The 26,625-nt window shown below is 41.8% G+C and overlaps 1 protein-coding gene across 1 annotated transcript; it reads right to left on the bottom strand.

Moving 5' to 3' along the window:
* Window positions 1–176: 176 nt before the first annotated feature.
* Window positions 177–21,000, bottom strand: DGKE (diacylglycerol kinase epsilon). Its single transcript, XM_008167552.3, has 11 exons — window positions 19,524–21,000; window positions 13,049–13,208; window positions 10,010–10,129; window positions 8,737–8,880; window positions 7,106–7,263; window positions 6,666–6,717; window positions 3,433–3,546; window positions 2,171–2,242; window positions 1,341–1,468; window positions 920–1,031; window positions 177–584 (listed from the first exon to the last, which is right to left on the bottom strand). The coding sequence occupies exons 1-11, from the start codon at window positions 19,979–19,981 to the stop codon at window positions 393–395; spliced, it is 1,710 nt and encodes a 569-aa protein (XP_008165774.1). The 5' UTR covers window positions 19,982–21,000; the 3' UTR covers window positions 177–392.
* Window positions 21,001–26,625: the final 5,625 nt, after the last annotated feature.

Genomic DNA, 26,625 nt, shown 5'->3' with positions numbered 1-26,625 from the left:
CTACCCAAAGTCACATTTCGATATTTCTGTTACGTGCACCTCACAGTATATTATTGAACTGAATAAGACATACTGCTTATTTAAAAGAGAAAATAGTATTCTCAAGACATACTAAACATTTAGCCTTAAGAAAAATCAGTTTAAGTTATGGTGAGATTTTCATTTTGATAGTATACACCTAAGTGTTTTGCTAAAGGTTAGCCTGGAGGTTTTTCTATTAATACTTTAATACTTGAAAGCATGGCTTTTTTTTTTTTTTTTAAACCCCTATGCCACTCAAGTCTACACCTTACTGCATAAAGGTATAGTTATTGAGATAGTTAAATATATATTAAATGTTCTAAGTTTTTTAATGAGAATTGATCAATATATTATGTAAAATTCTTCAAAACCTAAATATCTTCATCCGTCTGTTCCCTTGTGTGTTCCTGCTCAGACATGCTGGAAGCATCATCATCCGTTTGTTCACCCGAGTGATATAACATCAGTGCATGTGTCTTATGAGTTATGGTAACAGTGCAGGGTCCCTGTGCCCATGGCTCTCCATCCACCTGCATTGGCATCTTTGAATTCTTCAGAATCAGCTGGTATTAAATAAAAGACCATATATGGAATCATAACAGTTCACTCCAGTCAAAGATATTTCATTTACAACTACTGCCTATGTACTGATATAGCAAGATTTTAGCCTCCCAGTAGAGAATCTTATTATATTGTTTGTTACACACATGTATAGGGTGTCCATAATTGAGTTATGGGGGTGCAATTTAAGTGGCAATTAACTTTTCCAAGAAAGATGAACACCAGACTCCCCGACAAACTGCAGCTTTTAAAAACAAAGACGTGGTCAGCAGCTGAGTGCCTAAGATGACACATTCACTGAAAAACTTGGGTAAAGGTAATTATAAATGCTACGTACCCTCACAGTGTGTGCCTGTCCTAGTCGAACAGGATTGGCTAATTTCACCTGAATCTGTGCACAGTGGAAGGAGCCATAAACTCCAGCAACTTCCAGCAATCCATCATCATACCTAAATTTTAGAAAAGGAGACATTTATTATCAAAAAATAGCTGTGAACACCACTGAAATAACTGTACAAAAAACTTTATATAGTCTTTGTATTAATAGATAAAACTATTATGAAAGTGACTGATACAGTACATAAGCTTAAAACTATCTGTTTGCCTTCTGCTGCATAACAAATTCAATGAATTCTATAAAATCTTAGCACCTATTCAGGTGAGCAATCCCTCTGATTAATGGGACTGCTTACTTAAGCCCAGTGGCCCTTACACTGTAATAAAAAAGTATATATTATAACCATTGATGCACTACATACCTTGCCAGGGGATAAGGCTCATCACCCATTCCTTCCCATAATCTACAGCCACCTCCCCAGTATCCAATATTCAGGACGATGATTCCTTCCAAATTCGGCAGATCGATTCTCTCACCATCCAACTCTAGCTTTACAGATACACAACAGATTGTTAGTAAGTTACTGTGGGCCAAATTCTGCACTTGGGCATGTGCCACTTCTCTTCATGCATTAGGGTGGGCATCCCACTGAAGTCAATGTGAACTGGTCCGATATGATCAGCATGTGTGTTATTTATAAAATAAACAAACACATTAAGAAACAATATTTTTGACTTCACAATATGGTACCGTATCCTACAACCCCCATTTCTATTATTAACTAGCACATTACAGTTGCAAGGGTTCGTGACTCAGACTTGTATAGTCCCTCTGCACTGGAGCAAGTTTCACCTATACATTGGGATTTTAGCTACAGCAGGGGCTTGATCCAAAGTCCATAAATGTAAATGGGAATCTTCAATGGGCTTAGGATCAGGACGTACTGTAGTACTTTGGATCGAGCCCCTGCTGTAGCTAAAATCCCAATGTATAGGTGAAACTTGCTCCAGTGCAGAGGGACTATACAAGTTAATTTTGCTAATATATCAAAAGGTAAGCAATATACAGGTATGCTTTAAGAGGTCTCTTTGATTGTATCTAGTGGAAACTTAGACTTAGGTGTTGCTTAGACTTTTTTATTTATAAAAACTACTAGATCATTTCCATTTAAGATCCTGCTTTCTTGAGGGAGGGAGATGTATGTTCCCCAGGGAAAAAAGTGAGTTAGCAAGAGAACATAAGATACCTTACCTCAATTTTTTTGTTAAGATCTTTACATTCCTGTACTAAACAATCTTTGGTTCCATAGAAAAAATAAACAGCCTACAAAAAGTTAAAGAGAAATCAGTATCAGAAACAGAGAGAAAGACAAAGATAATTTAATTACGGTTATAAGAGCTCAATCTGAAATTCTTATGTAACATGAGATATTTGTGTATCCTCTGAAAACTTAAAAGCAAAGGAAGAGGACGACCCAGTCATTACTACCTAGTGCAAGTAAGAGTTTTTCCTTTTAAAATAAAATCCGTACTACACTTTTAAATAGAGTTAGGCAGTGCCATTGCCCCAGTCCATTAAGTTTCCAAATGACTGAGAAGCTCTACAGAGATCAATATACTTCAGACTGCTTTGCAGGTCATTAAGAACAAGAGTCTTTCCCTCTGCTTCCAGAAGGGGCGAGCAACCCAAACAGTTGGAACCTGGCTGCAAATGCACCTGACCCACCATAAGCTCCCCATGGAAGCTCCTCTACAAGAGCTCTACGACTGAACCTCTTCTAAAACTGGGGTGGGAAGAGGTAGCGCTAAGAAGCATGTTCCATTGCTGGTACTAGAGTCCATATTCTCAGCCACTACTGTACAACCTAAAAATATGGAGTGGTAAGTGAGCCAATAGCAGCATGGCGGTGGGCCAGCAGAACAGCTGCGTGGAGACAATTGACCAAGATCCCTGTGCATCTCAAGACATGTACTGCTGAAGGAGAATGAACTTCCTGACCCAGGGAGATAAACCCTGAATGCCCAATGGAACAATGAAGATGAAACTCCAGGAGCTAAACTAGAAGAGTTTCTCTTTCCCTATGTAGGAAAATTTCACAAAAGGGAAAATAGAGCCCTAACGGCAATTTCCAAGGTTGGACATAGCTCCAACAGTGGTAGTTACAACTGCAACAAATCAATGGCCTGAGCTGTTTCCACGGAAGTCAAAGAGAATTTTGCCATATTACTAGAAAGCATCACTGATATTGAGCAACAACAACAAAATGGAAATACACATGAGAATAAACTAGACACTAGTAAAACACGACCTTAGATTAAGATGCAGAAAAATGTTTGCTTGATTGCTATTAAATGTAAAAAAAAATCCAAGTTTGTCTCAGACTGTTACACAAAACAGCCGATACTTAAATACTTGCATGAATTAATGGAGGCTATTTGCAGTCTTTTGATTAAAGGGTGGCAATTCTCAATATCTTTGGCAAGAAGTGGGAAATGCTATTTTATCAATCACACCTTATTAATAATTCTGCTGGAAAACAGTGAGGGAGACTTCTCACGATGCGCATGAAAGTTGAGAGCCATGAGAGCATCTGGTCCTATAGAAAAATAGTTGTTCATTGTGAACACCTGCGGGACAACAGCTCTAGTTAAAATTATGAAGACATGAAAACAAAATCCTAGCAATATGCAAATTGAAAGTTACACGTGTGTAATCTGAAGTAGCAGATAACCAGTTCTTAGCGAATATAAAATGATTAAAGGCTCTCAGTTATACAGGTGCTTCGATGAGAATTACCCAGGGGTGGGAGAAGCACCCACGTTACAGAACAGAATTTGGCCTATGAAATTAAAATCGTCAGAAAGACTTTCACTGACTCTTTGCACTTATCAATACACTGCCACCACTTAAAAATTATTGTTGGATTCATGGAGTTTTGCACACACTTCTCAGCTACCCTTTGACTTCCTCAAAGAGAAAGAAAGTCCTATGACCACTTTCATAGTATCCTTTGTTTTAAAATCTTTTGGCACTTTAAGTGCTCACTGTGGCATTTTTAAAAATAAGTAGGGCTGTTGATTAATCACAGTTAACTCATTTGATTAACTCAAAAAATTAATCACAATTAATCACAGTTTTAATCGCACTGCTAAACAATAGAATACCAATTGAAATTTATTAAATATTTTTAGATGTTTTTGCCCATTTTCAAATATATTGATTTCAATTACAACACAGAATGCAAAGGGTACGCTGCTCACTCTATATTATTATTTTTGATTACAAATATTTGCACTGTAAAAATGATAAACAAAAGAAACAGTATTTTTCAATTCACCTCAGACAAGTACTATAGTGCAATCTCTTTATTGTGTAAAAGTGCAACTTACAAATGAAGATTTTTTTTGGTTACATAACTGCACTCAAAAACAAAACAATGCAAAACTTTAGAGCCTACAAGTCCACTCAGTCCTACTTCTTGTTCAGCCAATCGCTCAGACAAACAAGTTTGTTTACATTTACAGGAGATAATGCTGCCCACTTCTTATTTAGGTCAGCAGAAAGTGAGAATAGGCGTTCGCATGGGACTTTTGTTGCCAGCTTTGCAAGGTATTTACGTGCCAGATATGTTAAACATTCATATACCCCTTCATGCTTCGGTCACCATTCCAGAGGACATGCTTCCATGCTGATGATGCTTGTTAAAAAAATAATGCATTAATTAAATTTGTGAATGAACTCTTTGGCGGAGAATTGTATGTCACCGGCTCTGTGTTTTACCTGCATTCTGCCATATATTTCATGTTCTAGTAGCATCAGATGATTATTCAGCACATGACATTTTTTCTAAGAACACTTTTGCTGCAGATCTGACAAAACGCAAAGAAAGTACCAATGTGAGATTTCTGAAGATGGCTACAGCACTTGACCCAAGGTTTAAGAATCTGAAGTGCCTTCCAAAATCTGAGAGGGATGAGGTGTGTAGTATGCTTTCAGAAGTCTTAAAAGAGCAACACTCCGATGCGGAAACTACAGAACCTGAACCACCAATAAAGAAAATCAACTTCTGCTGGTGGCATCTGACTCAGATGATGAAAAAGAACATGGGTTGGTCCGCACTGCTTTAGATTGTTATCTAGCAGAACCCGTCATCAGCATGGACGCACGTCTTCTGGCATGGTGACTGAAGCATGAAGGGACATACGAATCTTTAGCGCATCTGGCATGTAAATATCTTGCGACGCCGGCTACAACAGTGCCATGAGAACACCTGTTCTCACTTTCGGGTGACATTGTGAACAAGAAGCGGGCAGCATTATCTCCTGCAAATGTACACAAACTTGTTTGTCTGAATGAATGGCTAAACAAGAAATAGGACTGAGTGGACTTGTAGGTTCTAAAGTTTTACATTGTTTTATTTTTGAATGCAGTTTTTTTTTTACATAATTCTACATTTTTAAGTTCAACTTTCATGATAAAGAGATTGCACTATAGTACATGTATTAATTGAATTGAAAACCACTTTTTTGTTTTTTACAGTGCAAATATTTGTAATAAAAAATAAAGTGAGCACTGTACACTTTGTATTCTGTGTTATAATTGAAAACAATATATTTGAAAATGTAGAAAACATCCAAAAATATTTAAATAAATGGTATTCTATTATTAACAGTGCAATTAATCATGAATATTTTTTTTAATCATGCGATTAATTTTTTTAATCGCTTGACAGCCCTAAAAATAAGATAAAGGTTCTTAATGCCAGGTCTGCAAGCAAAACATGTAGCAATCTAGTAAAGAAACTGTAAATCCTGCATTTCTTTCTGTGGATCCCAACATTTTCCAGCTGACGCTGCTACTTAACTACAATATGCAAATATAGATATTTACAGTTCATTATACCTTGGAATTTCAACTAACCCTGTAACAAGTCAGATACCAACTCCCTCAAACACTATTCCAAGCCCCTCTGCTCCCTGGAGAGTAGGGCCTGATTCTTCTCTCACACTGATGAGAATTAGGGGGTAACTCTACTGATGTCAGTCCCAAAAGTGTAAAACTGATGTGAGATTAGTTCACTCTTTCAAATAATTATTCACTTTACAGGCAAGTTACTTATCTTTTTCATGTACCAAATGGTTATATCTTTTTTCCTGAAACTTTCCAGAGTGGAAACACATGATTTGCAATCCTCCTCACATTTCCTATTTTATTATTCTTGTTTATTGTGAATTATAAGATTGTCGTGTAGTAAGAATAGTGTTCTCAGCACTGCTGGAAACTTGCATGACAGCTTCACTTTTGTGTCAGCCAATTAACAAAGCAGTTCATTGTTTTCAATGCTCCAATGTCATTATCATTAAAGCTTCCATCTACTTTCCTAATGAACTGTGAACCGAAGAGAAAAGCCTAATGAACAGAGCACTGGACTAGGACACAGGAAACCTGGGTTTTATTCTTGGCTCTGTCACCGGCATGTTGCGTGACTGTGGGGGAATTATTTCACCTCCCCGTGCTTCAGTTTCCCCATCGGCAAAATAGGAATAATGATTCAGACCTCCTTTGTAAAGCTTTTTGAGATCTTCTGATGAGAAGTGCTCCATCAGCGAGGTATTATTACTCTACAACCTTCAGGCCAGGCAGTTTATTTTATTTTATTTAAAAAGCATATACAAGTAGGAAATAAAATAATCAGTTCATACAAGCATCTGGTAAGATCCACATTTTAGTAATTTTGAAATCATACCTTTTGTTTTCTTAAATTGTAGTATCCTTTGTTTGTTACCTGAACCTTCCATCTGAAAAACAAAAGGCTAATATTTAGCCAAGTTACAGAAGATGAACTACTCTCACTGAACTCAAACTGCAATAAGAAACCAACAACTGCAATGTAAGAAATTATAATTGGAAGACGGATGTTCCTCAGAAGATTCAGAGGTTTGGTTAAATATCTAAAGGTTCAGCATTGGAGAAGCTGCTCGGCAGAGGCTCCTCCATCTCTGACATCCAGTAGCCCCTAGTTTCCCACAGGAGCAGTTACACCTGTGCGCACCTGCTGGTGCCTTGTGTTTCCTTACCAAAACTCTGCGGTCACTGGGTGTTACTGTTGATTGGTAATGCTTTCTGGAGTTTATAGATAAAATAGTCATGGTGCTGTGGGATTCACCTTTGTACTGTGTTACTTACCTGTCTAGTTTGATTCCATCTGCCTCCATTACATTTCGTAAAATTTGTTCCACTGGGACTTCTCCAGCATAACCTGCACCCCAAGCCAACGTATTAGACAGGTCATTACCTGTTCCGAGAGGTAAGATTGCAACTTGTGGAATATACCGTTCTTGTCCCTGTGACATAGAAATGGTACATTTTAGAATCTCCATTTTTAGAGTCCTCTCCCTCCCCATTATCCCCAGAAAGTTGAAGATAGCTGAACACCATTAACAGAGAAGCTGCTTCAATGGTTATTACAGAGTGGCACAGCACGTACTGTAAGCACGGCAAATGTCAAATCTAAGCACTTGGGATCGAGAAAATATGAAAGGTTGAATTTTTAAACTAGGCAAATATCAAATGCACAAACATAACATATCCCCAAGTGAGCAGCCCCTTTGGAAAATATCTTGCCTTTCCCTTACTGCCTTAGCTTTCCCTCTGTAAAGCTGGTCTATCTACCTAGTTCAGAGAGCTGTTGTGAGATTTAAGTTTTCAACTGTGAGAAGTAATTTGAAAAAGTGGCATCATGGTTACTGTTGTTTAATCAGGATATATATGTTTATAAGAAAAAGGATGTTTCTTCTTATTATCAGCCCTGCAACCAGGGATCTGAGAGTCAAGCTGGACTCTTTTCTCCCTTCACTTACCACCAGTAATAAAGGTTTTACAGCCCAGCCCACAGAGGAATACCTATGTACTGCCAATGCCTGTAATGGGTTTTCAGGAGCATAACATTTTGTCAAGAACTCGGCTAAGGAGGCATGAGAGGGCCTAGAATCCAGCTCACACCATCTTAAGGATGTTAGCTCTGCAGGGCTAATAAGACATTTTCCTCCACGTATTTCATTGTACCAGCAAATATGTCTCTCTCAAAAGAGTTCATAGGTTGATGATATGCATCATGACCCAGTCGCAGCTTTCAGTACAGTACTTTACAAAGTATTATTAGTTAACAAATATAACATTCACTTTGACTGGCTCCAGAAAATTGGGAAATGGGAATTAAATTTTTATTATCCAATTTTGTGACCTTTACCACCTGTTTTCTTTTTTCTGTAGCGAAAAGGAGCTGTGTGGATACTAGGCAGAAAGGGTGACAATTGAATTAGACATCCCAGGAGTTCTTGCTGACACCTCTTAAACTGAAAAGATGTTCTATTTAGAAACAATACTAAACACACAAAGTTTCTTCACTTTGTGTCAGTAAATAATGGTAGAATGAAAACCAAATATTTAATAATTTATCTACTTCTGTCCCTTAATCTCTTTCTAAAGTCACAATCTGCAATTGTGCCATTATTTTTGGTAGCTTTAGAAGCTGAATACTTTTGACGAGTCTATTAACAGCAAATTAAATTTCTCTTTAGATTACAAAGGCATGCATAAAATAGGCTACACTCTGTGAGCAGAATGGCTTCTAAATTAAATGTTCAACATCTGTATCTCTTTATTGTACATAAGCTACTTTACAAATACTTTTCTTAATAGGTTTATTCTGAAAGATAGGAATGACCCATATCCAGATAAGAGATTAGGGCTTACACTTTCGCCTGTTACAAAAGTTATTTCACCACAATACATGCAAAGGTATTCAAACGCAATACCTTTATCTTCATTTCATCAATTGCATCCAGGACCCAGCCCACTGTGCCATCCCCACCACAAACAAGTACCCTAGCAGAATTATAAGGCAGCAAGGTACAAAGCTGGAGTGCTTTGGCAGGTGAAATTTTGCTCAGATCAAAAACCTATGAACAAATGAAAATAAAAATGTCTAAGACAAGACACACAACACAGGGTTTACTTCACAGATCAAAACATCTTCACTTTTATATATCAGGACGCAAACTGATCATAATAAGTTCCAGTCAACTACACTGGCAAATGATCATACCAACGACCAAATCCTACTCAGAGTCATGTGAGTAGTTACTTCAGTGAATATTCATATTAACAAAGCAAGTAGGATTTTGCCCCAAAATAATTTTTTTTAATCCATTAATGTCAATCCTTCACTTTTACAAGAACCAAAAGTAATGAAATAAAAAAATGGTTTAAAAAAAAAAAAAAAAAGACAAAATTCAGTTTGTAAAAGAGTTTATTCATTGAGACTACTCTTGGCATTGATTTTTTTTTAAACAAAGACCTTAAATTCAGACTAGGAGAAATCATTAAAGGCTCTTGCTTTGAACTTTGGAGGAAGAGAATTAAGATGTAGTCAGGAAGTCTAGGAACAGCTATGTTACGTCAGAGCATCCTGTGCCTTCCCAGTTGAGTTTAAGGGACAATGGCAACACAGAGAGAGCAACACAGGAAAATAGCCAGATGTATTGCCATCTTCACAAGTAAAGTTAGGATTTAAAAAGTTTCAAAAGAATCATATCAAACCCACATAGTCTACTAAGGACCGTTGCACCAGACAGAGTGACCCCGTGATGGTGTCGCACAACGCATCATACAGTGAAAAGAAAAAAATAAGAGTTATGATTTTACTTATGATTTAAAGTGTTTTTTAAATTGTTCCCTATCTTAAAAGCCTCATACCTTCCTGAAAGAATAGGAGACTTATGGAAAATAAAAGCAGTGAGGGGATTATTGCAAGTTCAACTTCTATAAATCTTGGTGACACCTAGCTCCTTATCAAACTCATTGTAAAAAAAAAAACAACGCTCCTTCCTTAAGTTGCATTTGCAATTCTGTGCTAAAATCCTCGTGTCCATTTTTCTTCAAATGAGAACTGCACCAATCTGTTTCCTTAGCTGGAGATTTGTATCAAACTGCTTAAAAAGATCCTGTAGTCCATATATAAGCAAAATGCTGGTGATCTTAATTGAGTCTTTAGGTTATTACATAGTTATGGCTTTTCCCCACAATTACCTGAACTGGGTTTAAGAGAATCTTAAGCTCGCCCAACAATGTTTCGCCCATGTTGTTTCCACTACGAGTATTAGCCAGGATTATTATTGGGGTCCAGTGTTTACCATAGGAGGATGCCAACTGCAGAAAGAAAAAATTTCCATATGTACACAAATGTGACAAACCTGAAAGGAATGAGGGGCTTTGAATTCCAACTTCATTCCCCATTCACACAAAGACAGAAAGAATGAATTACTCCATAATTTTAAATAAAAAGTTGCTCATTCCCTCTTTATAGTGAGTACAGAAACAAGCAACCTTTGCAAATAAGTGATAAGTTTTACAACTTTACTTTTAACCAGTAGCATTCCCAGTCAGTGAAGATTTAGTTGAAAGTGTCAAAATACAGCTACTAAAAGTCATTTCATTTTTGTGTTTTTTTCATAGTTTCTTGTTGCCACTTTTGCTAATCATCATTTGTAACAAGAGCTTTCAAACAGTCCCTCCCTCTTCTACACCTGGATCTTGCAATGAAATCACATCAGAATTATCTCCATAGCAGCCTTGAGGTCTTAAACCCAGGACTATACTCTCATGGAAGAATCAAAACATGGTTTAGGACAGATAATGCTTTTGTTCAAACACAAATGATTTCCATAATAGAGGGATATACAGAAAATTATCAGCAAAGTTGAACATATCTACAAATAGCTTTTATCAAATTTACACAAACATGCAAGTTCCCCTCTAAATCGACTTCATGTTTTCAGTACGGCTAACCTCAAGGGTTCAAATACCATGAGTCAGAACCAAAGATAAAAAGAGAAGAAAATCTTGCTTTTTGTCTGTCTTCTGATTTTGACCTCCCCTGTGAATACCCTAATTTGCGTGTGAGAATTACAGGTTGAAAATTCAACCTTGAATCATACACAATAATGCAGGTCCCAACTCCCTTTCCCCTCACCTTCGCTGCCCAGTCCTCCAGGCTCCCTACTGGCACACTCCTGCAGCCATCCCAATTCCCCAGCATGCTCCCGTAGCCTGCTCTCCCCTTCACCTCCTGCCAACCTGTAAGCCTCCACTTCCCCATCTTCTCCTCTGGCCGGATCTAACAGCTGCCCCATGTCTTCAACCTGCAGGGAGGAAGTTTGCTCTGTGCTCCGACATCCAATAACTCTCCTTTCCTGCGCTGGGCCTGTGGGGATAGCAAGGCTAAGGCTGGGTCTACACTACCCACCTGAATCGGCGGGTAGAAATTGACCTCTCGGGGATCGATTTATCGCGTCCCTTTGGGACGCAACAATCGATCCCCAAATCGACGCTCTTACTCCACCAGCGGAGGTGGGAGTAAGCGCCGTCGACGGGAAGCCGCAGAGATCGATTTTGCCGCCGTCCTCACAGCAGGGTAAGTCGGCTGCGATACGTCAAATTCAGCTACGCTATTCACGTAGCTGAATTTGCGTATCTTAAATCGACCCCCCCCCTGTAGTGTAGATGTAGCCTTAGACTACTAAGCTTGGAGCGGGGCCGGCTCTGCTGTCCTGGAATCTGCCCTGCTCAGGGTTGGCTGCCTGTGGCATAAACAGCACAGTAGCCTATAAAGGCTGAAGGGGGAAGTACAGGCACCTCAGGTAAAATTTCTGAGCTGCTTGTGTTTTATCACAAGAGCCCCCTAAAACTGGTCTGAAATCATTCATAGATTTTAAGGCCAGAAGGGACCATTAGAACATCTAGTTTAATCTCCTGTATATCGTAAGCCACTAAATTTCACCCAGTTAGTCCTGTAACCAGCCCATTAACTTCTATTTGACTGATTCCTATCTTCCAGAAAGGCATCCAGTTTTGATTTGAAGACATCAAGAGATGGAGAATCCACCACTTTCCTTGGCAGTTTGCTCCAATGGTTAAATCGCTCTCACGCTTAAATTCAAAGTAAAAATAAGGCACACGTTTTTGTCTGGCACAGCTTCCAGCCACCAGTTCTTGTTCTGTCTTTCTCCACAAGATTGAATAGCCCTTTTGTACAAGTATTTTCTCCTTGTAATGTACTTATACACTAGTCAAGTTACTTCTTATCTTCTTTTTGTTACTCTGTTTAGTTTAAGCTCTTTAAGTCTCTCACTGTCAGGCATTTTCTTCAGCCCTTAAATCATCTTTTTTTGCAGCTCTATTCTGCACTTTCTCCAGTTTTCCCCAACATCTTTTTTAAACCGTAAACACCGGAACTGTACATAGTGTTCTCGTATCAGCTTCACCGATGGCATATGCAGAAATAAATTCACCTTGCCCCTCTTTTATTCACTACTCCCGTTTATACATACAAGGATCCCATTAGCCCTTTTGCCACAGCATCGCTCTTGGGAATTCATGTTGAGTTGAGTTGCTTGCTCACTATGATCCCTAAATCCTTTGAGTCATTAATTTCCAGGGTACAGTCCCCCAATCACGAAACTCGTGGTGGTACTGCGAGTGTTGACACTCCGCATTATTCAATACACTCTATTTTGGTACACAGAAAATATTTTTATTTGACAGCTGTACCTCTGAAGAGTCAGTCTGTTTTTACAGTATTTAATTTTTGGGTGCAATGGAAGTTTATTCTTTAACAGGCTTATTCTTATCAGGTATCCCTTAAAAAAGACTTTATAGGATTTCTCTCCAATATCTACAGTAGTGGCTTGGAGCATCGAAACAGTTTTCTTTTAAATGGCTCTATTTACAGATTTTGCTAAAGATTTAATGAATATTCTCTAACATATAACAGGGAATTGAGCATAAATTACTTTTGGAATTTTTGACTAAAGATGATTATGGGATTTAAACAGTTGTGGTTAAGATGTTTAAGAAAGCAAGATACTATAGCCTCAGTGTTGCCTCAGAAAATTAAATGCAAAAATCTGTTAAATCTCAACCAGGATGTTAATAAAATGACTAATAAATTCAAATCAACACACTGAGCATTTACGTATTCAAACACTTATTCAGTGTATAACCACCAACAGGTCATTGCACTTATTTAATATTTAGAATTACGTATTATAAAAATAACGATAAAGTTACCTTTCCATAATCAGTTCTTTTATCCTTACGTATCTGATTAATGGTGGATAAGTAATATGGTGGAATAATTAAGTTTCTGAATTCTCCAAAACGACACTTCTCGCTCTTTAGAGAGCTCTGCATGCAATCATCATGTACAGTGTGCTGACACCAAACGCACCTGAAAATAGAAACAAAAAGAGTCCAAATGGTGGTTTGACTTGATTTCTAACCAACTGTTTGGATTGAAAGGTTGAGTTTACTTATATAGGGCTATGCAAAAACACTTTGTAAAGTAAAGTATATTAATACAGCACAAGTTATGCAATGGGATCACAAAATAATACTGTAGAACTTGCCTTAAAATACGGTACTTTATCAACAGCACTTACACACTTAGAAATGTGCAGGGTCTAATTCAGAAAAACTAGCTGTCCTTTACTTAGAGAATTAACAGAAGAGAGTAAACATGGTCTAAAAATATATTTTTATTACTCAAACTAGGGGACACCCTAGCAGGCATCAGACTGATTATTGGGAGAATCCTGGTACAATCAAACTTCATAACTGCTTCTCCTAGAGTACGGAAAGATCCTTCAGAAAATAATGATATATAATCATGTTTTTGGTTTTGAATCCCTACAGTAATATTCTGGAACAACTGAAAAAGCAATGTAAAATAGATAAAGTGTTAAAAAGATTTAGAAAAAAATTGTATTTCTAAAATGCATAATCCGAATGATTTATATACAATATTTTTAATGTTGTAATGGGCCAGGTGGCAATTACTTTTTATTCTTTTTGATTATTGCCCCAAGATCCTTGACATCCGTGGAACACTAGGTCAGTACAGGGAACTAAAAATAGCCAACATAGTAAGGTTAGAAAGCAAAGGACAAAGCCAAGCAAGGACGGGAGCAGTGGATGAATCTATCCCCACAAAAGGAACAGGAGTACTTGTGGCACTTACAGACTAACAAATGTATTTGAGCATAAGCTTTGGTGGGCTACAGCCCACTTCATTGGATGCATAGAATGGAACATATAGTAAGGGGATATATATACACATACCAATGCTAAGAGGCTAATTAATTAAGAGAAAACTTTTGTAGTGATAATCAAGATAGCCCATTACAGACAGTTTGACAAGATTAGCCTCTTAGGCCTGGTCTACACTAACCCCCCCAATTCGAACTAAGGTACGCAACTTCAGCTACGTGAATAACATAGCTGAAGTCAACGTACCTTAGTTCGAACTTACCGCGGTCCAGACGCAGCAGGCAGGCTCCCCCGTCGACTCCGTGTACTCCTCGCGCCAAGCAAGATTACCGGAGTCGACGGAGAGCACTTCTGGGTTTGATTTATCGCGTCCAGACAAGACACGATAAATCGAACCCAGAAGTTCGATTGCCCGCCGCCGAACCAGCACGTAAGTATAGACAAGCCCTTAGAGTTGGTAGGACAACTCCCATCTTTTCATGTTCTCTGTATGGTTATATAGAGAGATGAATAGAGAGATGAAAACCAGAAGATGATGGAGAAAGTTTATAATGGTGATTGTGGAGATGCAGCATGAGTCTGCAGCACACTATAGCATAATTTTTTAATTCACAAAAAAAACATTAATTTTAAAATTGGTAGAGAGCAGCGGAGCTGATAAGTCTGAGAAAAACTCAGAGCAGATTTGTAGGAACCATGGGACAAATGAGTTATTGGAGGGTACTCTTGGATTTTACGTGCAGTGACCACAACTTCAAATATATTGGAGTTTATTAGACCTGATCTTCAAGACAGACAAAAAGAGTATTAGTGGGATGAAATTAAGAAAATAAAAAATTCAGACTGAATAGTAAGAAAAACCCAGCTCCTCCTCATAGTAGCTTGGCACATTAAAACTAGACTGGACAAAGCACTAGTAAACGTACTGTAGGGAAGAGTTCCACATTGACAGAGATGTGGACTAGCTGGCCAAGTAGGTCGTTTCCACTTCTAATGTCCCCATATGATACATTAGAAAACCAAATACTTTTCTTAAACTGTGAAGTTTAGAAGTCATGCATTCTTGAACTCTAACACAGAGCTTTGTAGGCTATGAAACAAATATTCTCTCATAATGATATAAGATAGGAGGCAAGTGTATTTAAGGTTCTCAATATCACATTGCTCATAATAATAATCAAGTCCAAGTAACTACATCACATGCAATTCCCTAAATAGACAAAACTGGCATAAACTGTCAGTAGATAATTTACTACCTGCCTTGAGATGAAGTTGTTTCTCCACCCCCCCCATATACACATTTTCTGATCAAATAACTACTCCTTCTCGTCTCCCTTCTATTGGGCTTACAAACCCACCGTGACATAAAGGAGAGAAAACCGAAGATCGTTACCACATAGAAAAATGGATCTGGGCTTTTCTGACATTTATTCCTGTTTCAATAACAAACATTTAATAGGTGGAAAGCACAACTTATACTGTTGTATCTTACTTTTTGAAACTAGCGTTTACTGTTGCTACTGCCAGCACAACTGAACAGGCAAATATAGAAAAACTGCTGACATGCTATCAATTAACTCTTCACTCCTTTCTTCTCACTGCCTAACTTCTATATTAAAAAAAGTGAATGTACACAGCACACTACACTGTGCACACAGTCTTGGGCTGGAATACATGAGCATTGACAGCATGGAGTGTGAAGAAAGTCAAGACATTTATTCCCAAGGAACTGGGAATAGACTCAAATAGGCAGATATCAAAATATAACTAGAAAAGTTTCAGACCTTCGGACAACTTGACAAAACAGCATTCTGGAACCATATTTACTTCCATCTAAAAACAGAGCAGATATTTATAGCTTTAACCAAGTAGGAAAAAAACTATTTTTTTTGTGCACTCATTAAAAAAAAATACTCCAGGTATACTTATGGCAAAATGATTACTATTAAATATTACAAGACGCACTACATAGTCATAACTCATTACAAAAACAAAACTGAGCAAGTTCTCTGTAGGTTTAAGGAGAACAGATGTGCTTCAAATCCACTACTGAAAGGTCACCGTCAACTCAAGTTTGGCCAAATATTTAGGATTTTGTAAAAATGAGCTTTTACAAAATTTAAAACCAATGGAAACATTAACATGTTTTGTAATTCCAAGAGAAACAGCTGCTATAAGCAAATAAATATTGCCTTGCATAGCTGGCAACACAAACACTGCAGAATTGAAAACCTGAAAGTGAAAGTGTAAATAGCTCCATTAATTTTCATTAACTGAAAAAAGACATTTCAAATAGTAAAAAATAAACTGAATTTCAAAAATGCTTTTTAATTTCACAATTTAGTGTTAGTAAGAAGCTAATAAATTTGTAAATAATGTCGTTTTTCAAAGTTGACAGCATCCCTTTAAATCCTAAACTCTAAGCGTTGTACAGCATTATACAAAGCTGTAGCACAAAAATCCCACTGCACATAGTTGCTCAGCAATTTAACCTATTCCTACAGCTGTCCTGATGAGAGACAATATAGGAGGAAATATTATAATACCTATTGCCATCCTCTGCAGAAGGCTAATCCTGGTTCACCACATCCAAAAACCTGATTTAAGCAGCTGTGGAAGCTATTTTTGAAGTCCCTCCGTTAATCCAGCTTTTATAACCATGGACACTGACATTCCCGATGGGTGACCATTTCTTTTCATTCCTGGCCATGAATCCTGCCCTCAACCAAACACACTTGAGGCTCCTTACAGATGAGAGTTGTTTGCTCTTCCGGAGCTCTACTCGCTTACAAGGTGTCACATAAGAGCTGGGTAAAAATAGGTAGCAAGTATAATCGAGGAAAATAGTAATTCCTTTGTAACATTATAGACACAATTATACTTTCTCTACCATCGTATGCACCTACTCTCATCTGTGTCAAAGACAGGGCCGGCTCCAGGCACCAGCCCAGCAAGCAGGTGCTTGGGGCGGCCAGGGGGAAGGGGCAGCACATCGGGCTGTTCCGCGGCAATTCGGCGGCGGGTCCCTCTTGGAGGGAAGCACCTGCCACCGAAGAAGAAAGGGGCGCGGTGGAGCTACCGCTGGAGTGCCCCTGCTTGGGGCGGCAAAAACCCTGGAGCTGGTCCTGGTCAAAGATATTTAATTGAACAATAGAGGGAAGTCTGTCATGGGGTTTTCAGAAATTAGCAGTTGCTGAAAAGATTATCTAAGAGTAGGTGCCTAGGAAAATTCAGAATACAATTGAACTGTAACAGTAGATTTAATTTAAGAGTAAGTACTGAACCCCAAACTTTCAGTGTGAAGCTCGCACAGCTGCTGACAATGTGCAAGACAATTCCAATGTCCAGACATACAGCTAGACAGACAGTGGAGGTACTCCAGGAATATCCATCTGCTGCTAGGGCAGTTTTACGCTGAAAGAGTTCAGACAGTGCAGTTACTAATGAACAAATATGCCAGATCTGTACATACTTTGCTTGGGATCAACACTCTATTTTCTTTACCATACAAGCTGACTGCCAAAATATGTTTTTGAAGGCTACTGTTCATTTTGAGACCATTTAAAATCTCCAGCTCAACTTTTTGCTACCTTCCCTTCAACAATGACTCACTATTTCCTTAATACCAACACACTAATTATTTTTAGAAAAATAAAAGAATACTATGCATACCATGGAAGACAATTAACCTCAATCTTATTTTTTGTGTATCCCTCTCTCCTTCTCTCTTGTTTGCTATAATCTCTCCATGTCACAGTATGTATGTCACTGAAATTGTAAACCCTTCGGAGTAAAATGCTGTGTTCTCATTCTCTAAACCATGCACAGTTAATTATAGCACTATGCAGACACCTTAAATAAATACTGTACATTATTTCCTGAAGAAAATGAAACTTGAGAAACACAAAAATTCAACTGGAGGGAAAAGAGACAGGAAGAAAAGATGGGAAACAGATACAATTTATATTGTAAACTGCAGATGAATCACACAACAGTGCAACCAGTATTAAATAAATGATTGCCAAGACTGAATGAGAGTTTGACAGTAGAAGAATAGCAGTTTTATACATAGAAATATATTAATTGACTATTCGTCCATGCTGCTGTACAGCTTAAGAGCCTGGCAAAAGATTCCTAAGGTGGTTCTTCTAATTAGCTTGCCTCATGAAAAATACCTGAGTAAGTAAATATGAAGCAGCAGGCACCTGTCCATCCCAAAGTATAATGTCTCAGTTACAGTGATGTAAATCCAGAGTATGTCCAGTGAAGTCAATGGAGTTACAGTGGATTAACCGAAAACAGAACTTGGTCCATGAGGATAATATTTACAGAACCAACTCCATGACATTCATCAGGTTGACTAGTACCTTACTCTACAAGTAGTCCCATTGAAATCAACAAAAGCTAATTTCAGGGTACTGAGATAACTTTTCATTTGATATTATAGATATTTATATTATAAGGTAACCATAAGCTAATGGGTGACATTTTAAGAATGCCACATTAACTTTCAGGGGGAGTTCTGCTTATTATTATTATTTGTAGTATTGTACAATAGCATTAGGCGACCAACTCATGAACCAGGACTCCGTTGTTCTAGATGCTGTACAGACACAGAACAAAAAGAGTCCCTACCACAAGGAGCTTACAATATAGCAGGGGTCGGCAACCTCTAGCACGCTCCTCGCCAGGGTAAGCACCCTGGCGGACCGGGCCAGTTTGTTTACCTGCCGCATCCGCAGGTTCGGCCGATCGCGGCTCCCACTGGCCGCGGTTCGCTGCTCCGGGCCAATGGGGGCGGCGGGAAGCAGCGCGGGCCGAGGGATGTGGACCTGTGGACGCGGCAGGTAAACAAACTGGCCCGGCCCACCAGGGTGGGCTGCGTGCCAGAGGTTGCTGACCCCTGCAATATAGTCTTAGGAGGATTGAACCCCATTTGCACCTATACTTGTTTAATTTATACTGTGTTTTGTTGTAAGTCCAGGCCCCAATCCTGCAAAGATTTCTGCACCTACTTAAAGAGAATGACTCACAGTGCATGAAGTTAAGTCAATACGACTACTCACAGTATGTAAAGTTAAACAAATTATGAATTGTTGCAGGAGCAGGCCGTACGTTGTAAGCTCTCTGGGGCAGGGACTGTCTTACTACATGCCTGTACAACATCTAGCAAAATACAGCCTTAATTCTTGATTGGGGGCCTTAGGTGCTACAGTAATAGAAATAATAATAAAATAGATGACAGTGAGCTATGCTTTACCCCCAACTTATGACTCCATTCTCCCACCTTTACTCACGCTGAATAGCACCTTATCATAAGCAGTCTCATTGATGATAGGCCCTGTGAGAAATTCTAACACAGCTTCATGCTGGACAACTTGCTTGAACTATTCTAGCATTTCATTTAGCAGCAAGGTGACCAAATATTGCCACAGCAATTCCAATAATGACATGATACTGTACTTCCTGCATATGCAAACACATTCCTCCGCTGTACCTGTAGTCACAGAGCTTGGGCTGGGTGCCACACTGCTGCTTGCATACGACACAATAGCTGCACAGTGGGACGTTGCCTCGGATCCAGTGATGTGCCATAGAGGTGTGGGGTTCACCATCACTCCTCATCATAATCTCCTTGCAGAGGAAATGTTGGTCAGCCTTCTTGAGACACCCTTCGTGGACACACAGCCCACAGCAGCTGCAAAAAGCTCCCTGAAGAATGTGTTGGGCACACACACAGCAATAGGTGGGCTGGCCAAAGAGATCTGTGTAGTGCCAGTCGTGCTTGCTCTGGCGGAAGATGTCTCGCCTCAGCACCTGCCTCCGGGATCGCTGGAAGCTGCACCACAAGGTGATCACTACCGGCAGGATCACTGAGCACAGAGTCCAAAAGGCCAAACTCCAGTCCGCAAACACTCCTGAGGAGGGAGGACCGCTGTTTTCCTCCCCTTCCATCCCTTATGGATTTTAGCTTTCCCTGTCTAAATGGTCAAATTAAACAAGACAAGTAGGGCTAACTTGGGGCTCGCTTCCCAATTCAGGGATCCTGTGGGTGGGTTTAGCAACCATCCTTTATTGTATGCTTTAACTTTTCCCCTATTATTATTATACTCCCTTTCCTCCCCCCGAAGCCTGACTCACAACTCATCAGACTGGATACCCTACACTTGCTATCATCATAATTAACCTCTGCTTTTCTTTCCACCCTGGTATTATCCCAAAACCCTCTCTTTCCCCTTCCGGCCTGATATACCAATTACTATCAGAACGCACCCTTCTTGTGAGACACCTGCTCCGACAAATGATCAGCCTCACTCTTCCTGATATAAATAGCCTTATTCTCCCAATAACTCCCTTCCCCCCACGCCACAAAAGGGGGTCTGATAATTAACCTCTCCTCTTCTTAATTCAGGTAGTACCCCTAGCCCAAGAACTGGTCTAACATCTACGACAAGCCCCCCCCCCCCTTGAAACTATTTACTCCCCCCTGCCTCCGTGTCCATCAAGCCTAGCTTTAATTCCCCCTCCCGTGAAAGCCCTGGTATTATACTGACCCCCCCCCCACTCTAACAACCCCCCCAACAACCTCCTTCTCTTGGGGTTTCTCTCCCCCCCCCAGCTCTTCTCTTTCCTTCCCCCCCAACGCCACCCTTTCCCCACTGCCTAGGATAATTACCCCTCCCGCCGGGGACGATGACGGGGGGGGGGAGGAAATTAGGTAGCTACCTTGTTATAACCTCCTCCCTCCCCAGCCCTGGACACTCCCCTCCCTCAAAGTAGCTTCCGCCCCAGCAGCTCCCCCCGGCCCTGCTCGCGCCCCGGGGTCTCACCCCGAGGTCCCCCTGAGAGGAGGGTCTCACCCGTGGGCGGGAGGGGCTGGCAGCAGGAGGTGTCTCCGGCCGCGGCCCTGGAGGGGGGGGGTCGGGTCGGGGGAGGGCCCGTAGCAGCAGCCGGGCCGGGGAAGCGGCGGAAGCGGAAGGAGCCGAGCTGAGGGGGGCGGTGGCTGCTGATGAGGGTTGCTAGGAGACGGGCTGGACCGGAAATGGCCTCGAAAGGGGGAGAGGGAGGGATGGCATGAGAGAGAGAGAGAGAGAGAGAGAGGAGGGGAAGAGGCAGCTGGAGGGGTATCAGGAGGGAGGAGGGGAAGCAGGCAGGGCAGCCCTGCTTGAGGACTCATAGGCAGGGCAGGGCAGGAGCAAAACAAAGGCCCTTCTGGTTCAGGGACTGCAAATGAATGGTCTGTAAACAAAGTAAAGGGCCCCTCAGGCACAGAGGCGAGACCCCACTATGAACATCCATCCATCTAAAGAAACAAGGGCAGATTCTGCTCTGGGCACCACGGGTGTGATTCAGCAGTAACTGTGCCGAGCGTGGGCCGGCTCTGACTTTTTTGCTGCCCCAGGCAAAAAAGAAGAGCGCCGGCGCCCCCCCCGCCCGCGAGCGCCACGCCGTGCCGCCGTACCCCCCCCCAAGCGCCGCGCCGCCCGAAGCCCCCACCTCTCGAGCGCCGCGCCGAGCCCCCGCCCCCAACCCCCCTCCAAGTGCTGTGCCGCGCCAGCCTCCCCTCAGAGCACCATGCTGTGCCAGCCCCTGCCCCCCTCCGAGCACCGTGCCAGCCCCCGCGCCCCTCCAAGCGCTGTGCCGTGCCAGCCCCTGCCCCCCTTCGAGCGCCACACCAGCCCCTGTTCCCTTCCGAGTGCCGTGCCAGCTCCCGCCCCCTCCGAGCGCCATGCCGTGCCAGCCCCTGCGCCCCTCCGAGCGCCGCTCTGCCTGAAGCCCCACCCCCTGAGCACCGCGCCGCCCGAAGCCCCGCCCCCCGTGTGCTGCGCCACGGAAACAAAAAAACCCCCCTCTAGTGCTGCCCCGACGAACCAATAAATAAATAAATAAATAAAATATAAACCCGAGCGCCGCCCCGCCCCAAGGTGCCGCTCCAAGCACGTGCTTGGTCGGCTGGTGCCTGGAGCGGCCCTGGTAGCAGAGTCACTGCAGATTTATATCATTTGAAGGCAGAATCCAGTCCTACGTTGCCACAGGTCTCTTTTTGAAAACAATGCACAAGGCTTCACTCATTAATATCAGTGCCTGATCTCTAAAATCCTAAGTACTGTACTGGCTGATTAAAGATTCTTAGGCTTCCCCTTTTTGAGCTCCAGTTGGGTTTTGCAAGAGCCCAACAAAGGCTTATTTTCAGCCATTCACACAGAACTGCAGTCCAGCAACTCCAGAGCAAATTTAATGGCTAGACTATAGTAGAAGTTCAGGACCCTGAACAAAGCAAACACAGGGTATCTTCTGCAGGTTAAGTGGGTAGGCTTATACTGTTGTAACTTTTCTTTCTATTACCTCAAATATAAAGAATTTCTCTCTAAATTCCATGATATAGTTGTCAACAGAAATTAAGATTTAATTCTGCACCAAGACTCCCCTCTATTTTTAGTTTCAGTTTATATTCGTGTTCTTGAGCTTGTCATCCTCTCAGTCAGTTTCCTGGAATCTGCCCTTGCTGTATTCTGAGGCTGCTTACTACTACATTGGTGCTATTCTCTTTTTAGGCTAAGTTCAGGTCTGATTCAATTTTGTGAAACAAAATGGGTGTATGTAAAAGCTGCAAAAATATCATGGACTCAACCTTTGACCAAGTTGCAGCTCTATGCACATCTCCTCTGCTGAGTTGTGGTGTCAAGGGTAGAAATCACCAGCCTAAAGTATAAGGGATGCTGGGCCACGTAGTGTTGCACTAAAATGTGCTAACCATGACCTCTCCCACAGCACTCTGCCCTCTTTCTGCCTCCAGAAATTGGGGTTTGTGAAAGCCTGAAACAGCAGAGCAAAATATTGGTGCCCTACTGTTTCCCACCCAGTTTATCTTTCTGCCGCTTCCACCGTTGCAGAAGAGGTGGCCTGAATTTGACTCAATCTCTTATTTTCCAAAAAATGGAATCCTAGTGTTTGTAGCCCTTCCAGATAGCTAGAACATAGATACATTTTCTAATCTACACTGTCCCCGTCCCTATTTTTTCCATTTTAAACTACATTTCTTGCAGTAAGGCACCCACCTCAACTCAGCATCTCCTTACGTTGTTCCAAACTGCATTCTCCCGATGTATGTCTGTACTAATAAATCCAAGTAGCCTGTTTTCCTCACTGCTACTAGACACTGATTTTATAATTTGATGTCTTCTATCACGCCCCAATTCTTTCCTTGCTTAGTGTATTGTTGTGTATTAAACCTTTTTGTCACTAAACCTTTTTGTCATTCATTATCTCTATCCTCTTTATTACATAGTTTTTCCATGTTGCTTTGCATGACCTCCTTGTCAGCCTATGCCCCTATTCTATCTGGATCCCTTTGAATCTGATCCGTCTCGGCCTCTTTGGTAGTGACTGGCCTTTTCAGTTTTCTGTCCTCTGCAAATTTGTACTCAGCCAAAGACTATATACATGTATGTTTCCTCCTCCAGGTGTACAGTGTGAACAAAATTAGACTGATAACACCATGGGCTGTGGTACTCTGCTTGCTATTCATCTTATCTGATCAGTTTCCATCTCTCGCTACTTTGATTTTGGTGACTAAGCCAATTTTGTATTCAGTCAAGAACATTCCTATTAATACCAAATTTACCACATTAACCTTAAACTGCCCTTATAACAGGGGTGGGCAAACTTTTTGGCCTGAGGGCCACATCTGGGTATGGAAATTGTATGGTGGGCCATGAATGTCACAAAATTGGGGGCTGGGGTGCAGGATGGGGTGAGGGCTCCGGCTGGGGGTGCGGGCTCTGGGGTGGGGCCAGAAATGAGGAGTTCAGGGTGTGGGAGGGGGCTCCGGACTGGGGCAGAGGGTTGGGATGCAGGGTGGGGTGTGAGGGCTCTGGGGTGAGGCTGGGGATGAGGGGTTGAGAGTGCAGGAGGGTGCTCTGGGTTGGGACTGAGGGGTTTGGCTGGTGGGAGCGGGATCAGGGCTGGGCAGGGGGGCTGGAGCATGGGACGGGGTCAGCGGTGCAGGCTCCAGGCAGCACTTACCTCAAGTAGCTCCCAGAAGCAGCAGCACGTCCCCCCCTCCAGCTCCTATGCGGCAGCGCGGCCTGGCGGCTCTGTGCACTGCCCTGTCCGCAGGCGCCACCCCGCAGCTCCCATTGGCCATGGTTCCTGGCCAATGGGAGCTGTGGGGACAGCGCTTGGGGCAGGGGCAGTGTGCAGAGCCCCCTGGCTGCCCCTATGCGTAGGAGCTGAAGGGGGGACCTGCTGCTGCTTCTGGGAGCTGTGTGGAGTGGGGCAAGGCCCTGACCCCGCTCCCCGGCTGGAGTGCCAGAGCACAGCAAGCCCCAGACCTCACTCCCTAGCGGGAGCTCGAGGACTAGATTAAAATGTCTGGAGGGCTGGATGCGGCCTCTGGGCCATAGTTTGCCCACCTCTGCCTTATAGGCTGGGATTTTAAAACAAGCCTAAGGGAGTTAGGCTCCTAACTGCCACTGAAGTTTAATATCATCTTGGTGTCTAACTCCCCTCAAAGTCTTTTAGGTGGTACTGTGTCAAAATTTTCCCCCCAAATCCCATTTGTTAAACATGAATTGTCCTTTCCATAAATCTGAGCTTATTTTCTTTGAACAGTCTGTACCCAAGCAAATGTGTTTTCATAAACTTTCAGCCTGAATGACTTTTATTGTAGATAAAGGAAAATGGCAATAAGAGAGAACAAAAAAGGCAGTACCCAGAAAAAAAATCTTAACAATTACATACGTTCACACTATACAATACGTAGGGTCCTACCAAATTCACGGTCCATTTTGGTCAATTTAATGGTCATAGGATTTTAAAAATCACAAATTTCATGATTTCAGATATTTAAATCTGAATTTTCATGGCGTTGTAATTGTAGGGGTCCTGACCCTTATAGGAGTTGTGGCAGGGTGGCCAGGTTATTGTAGGGGGGGTTGCGGTACGGCTACCCTTACTTTTGCTGCTGCTGGTGGCACTGCCTTCACAGCTGAGTGGCTGGAGAGCGGTGGCTGCTGGCCAGGAACCCAGCTCTGAAGGCAGAGCTTCCGCCAGCAGCAGTGCAGAGGTAAGGATGGCCTGGCATGGGATTGCCACCCTTACTCCTGCGCTGCTGCCTTCAGAGCTGGATCCTCAGTCAGCAGCTGCCCCTCTGTGGCCACCCAGCTCTGAAGGCAGCAGCGCAGAAGTAAGGGTGGCATAGTATGGTATTGCTGGTGGGGCACTGCCTTCAGAGCTGGACACCCAGCCAACAACCTCCACTCTCTGGCCACCCAGCTCTGAAGGCAGTGAAGAAGTAAGGGTGGTAATACCGCAACCCCCTTACAATAACCTTGCAACCCCCCTGCAACTCCTTTTTGTGTGAAAACCCCCAGTTTGAGAAATATTGGTCTCCTCCCATGAAATCTGTATAGCATAGAGTAAAAGCACACAAAAGACCAGATTTCACCGAGGGAGACCAGATTTCACAGTACGTGACGCATTTCTCATGGCTGGGAATTTGGTAGGGCCCTAACAATACATTATTCATCCATTGGAAGTTAGGCTGTAAGTCTCTCAAGTTGTGCACTGAAAAATCAAGGTACCTCAAATTAGTGGCTACTTTTGAAAACATTGGCCTTTTTGAGCATAGCCACACAACAGGTCTGTGACGGAGTTGGGACTGGAACCCAGGAGTTCCTTGCTACTAGCTCTAGGCTTAGTTCACTAGATTTCACTGCTTCGCTTCACTGGCTATTTTGAGTGGAGTCAAGCTTTACAGTGGCAGCTGCACCATGCTAGCCTGAGTGTCAGATTTTATAAGCTAAGAAGTGTAGGGCCTGGTTGGGAGATCTCCAAGTGAAATCCAGGTGCTGCTGGAAGCATGGTGGTGGTGATTCAGTTGGTGGTACTCTTCCCTCTGGAGTGGGTGCTATCATTGCAGTCCTACCTGAGCTCTAAACTGAGTTGTTGCTTTCTGACTACATTCCACCCACTGGAGTTTCATAGGGAAAAGTTATTTCTCATCCTAAAAACTACTGGGTGTTGTGTGGATGGTTCAGAATGTCTGCCACCCTGCACTTCGGGGGAAGTACAAAAGTTCAGTTTTTAAAAAGGCAGAAACGTATAAGCTAATTCTTTTAGAAATCTGGTTGTTCTCTATACATCTGCCAGACGTGTCCTCTTCCCATCACTTTATGTTCACTAGCAAGGATATTTACAGTCTTGTCCATTACTGACTTTCCCGGCACACAGTAGAATTAACTGAGTATTAATTTCCACAATTCTGTCCATTTGATAAACTCTCCATACTTTAGCTGTGGTAGTTCAGCTTTTCAAGAGTTAAACCAACGTATTAAGATGCAACTTTGTGCTTGAAGAAGGTCATATATGCAGCACCTTTTGACACAGGGGCCCCTCACTGGCTGCCTGCCAAATTTAGGCTCAAGAGTCTAGCTTTGTTTTTTTTTTAAATTATTATTTCTCTTGAATCACACTATTAAAACCATACCTTGCCATGCTGAATGTAATGCAATGTGTTTTATCTTCACAAAGTTAAAATATCTAGTATAACTTGGAAGCCTGCAGTGGAATAGAGAATGTTTAAGCTGATAATCGCC

This window comes from Chrysemys picta, chromosome 12 (assembly GCF_011386835.1).
Source record: "Chrysemys picta bellii isolate R12L10 chromosome 12, ASM1138683v2, whole genome shotgun sequence".
NCBI classification, from domain to species: Eukaryota; Metazoa; Chordata; order Testudines; family Emydidae; genus Chrysemys; species Chrysemys picta.
The sequence above is the reverse complement of the archived record's forward strand: the minus strand, read 5'-3'. Positions and strand labels throughout refer to the sequence as shown.

Bases quoted from the DNA above. Each gene is read 5' to 3' on its own strand.
- DGKE (XM_008167552.3), bottom strand. From the start codon at position 19,981: ATGGAAGGGGAGGAAAACAGCGGTCCTCCCTCCTCAGGAGTGTTTGCG. The intron at 3,547-6,665 runs GTATGATTTCAA...GTTGTCCCGCAG, and splicing joins ACAATTTAAGAAAACAAAAG to GTGTTCACAATGAACAACTA. The intron at 585-919 runs GTACGTAGCATT...ATTTAATACCAG, and splicing joins GACAGGCACACACTGTGAGG to CTGATTCTGAAGAATTCAAA.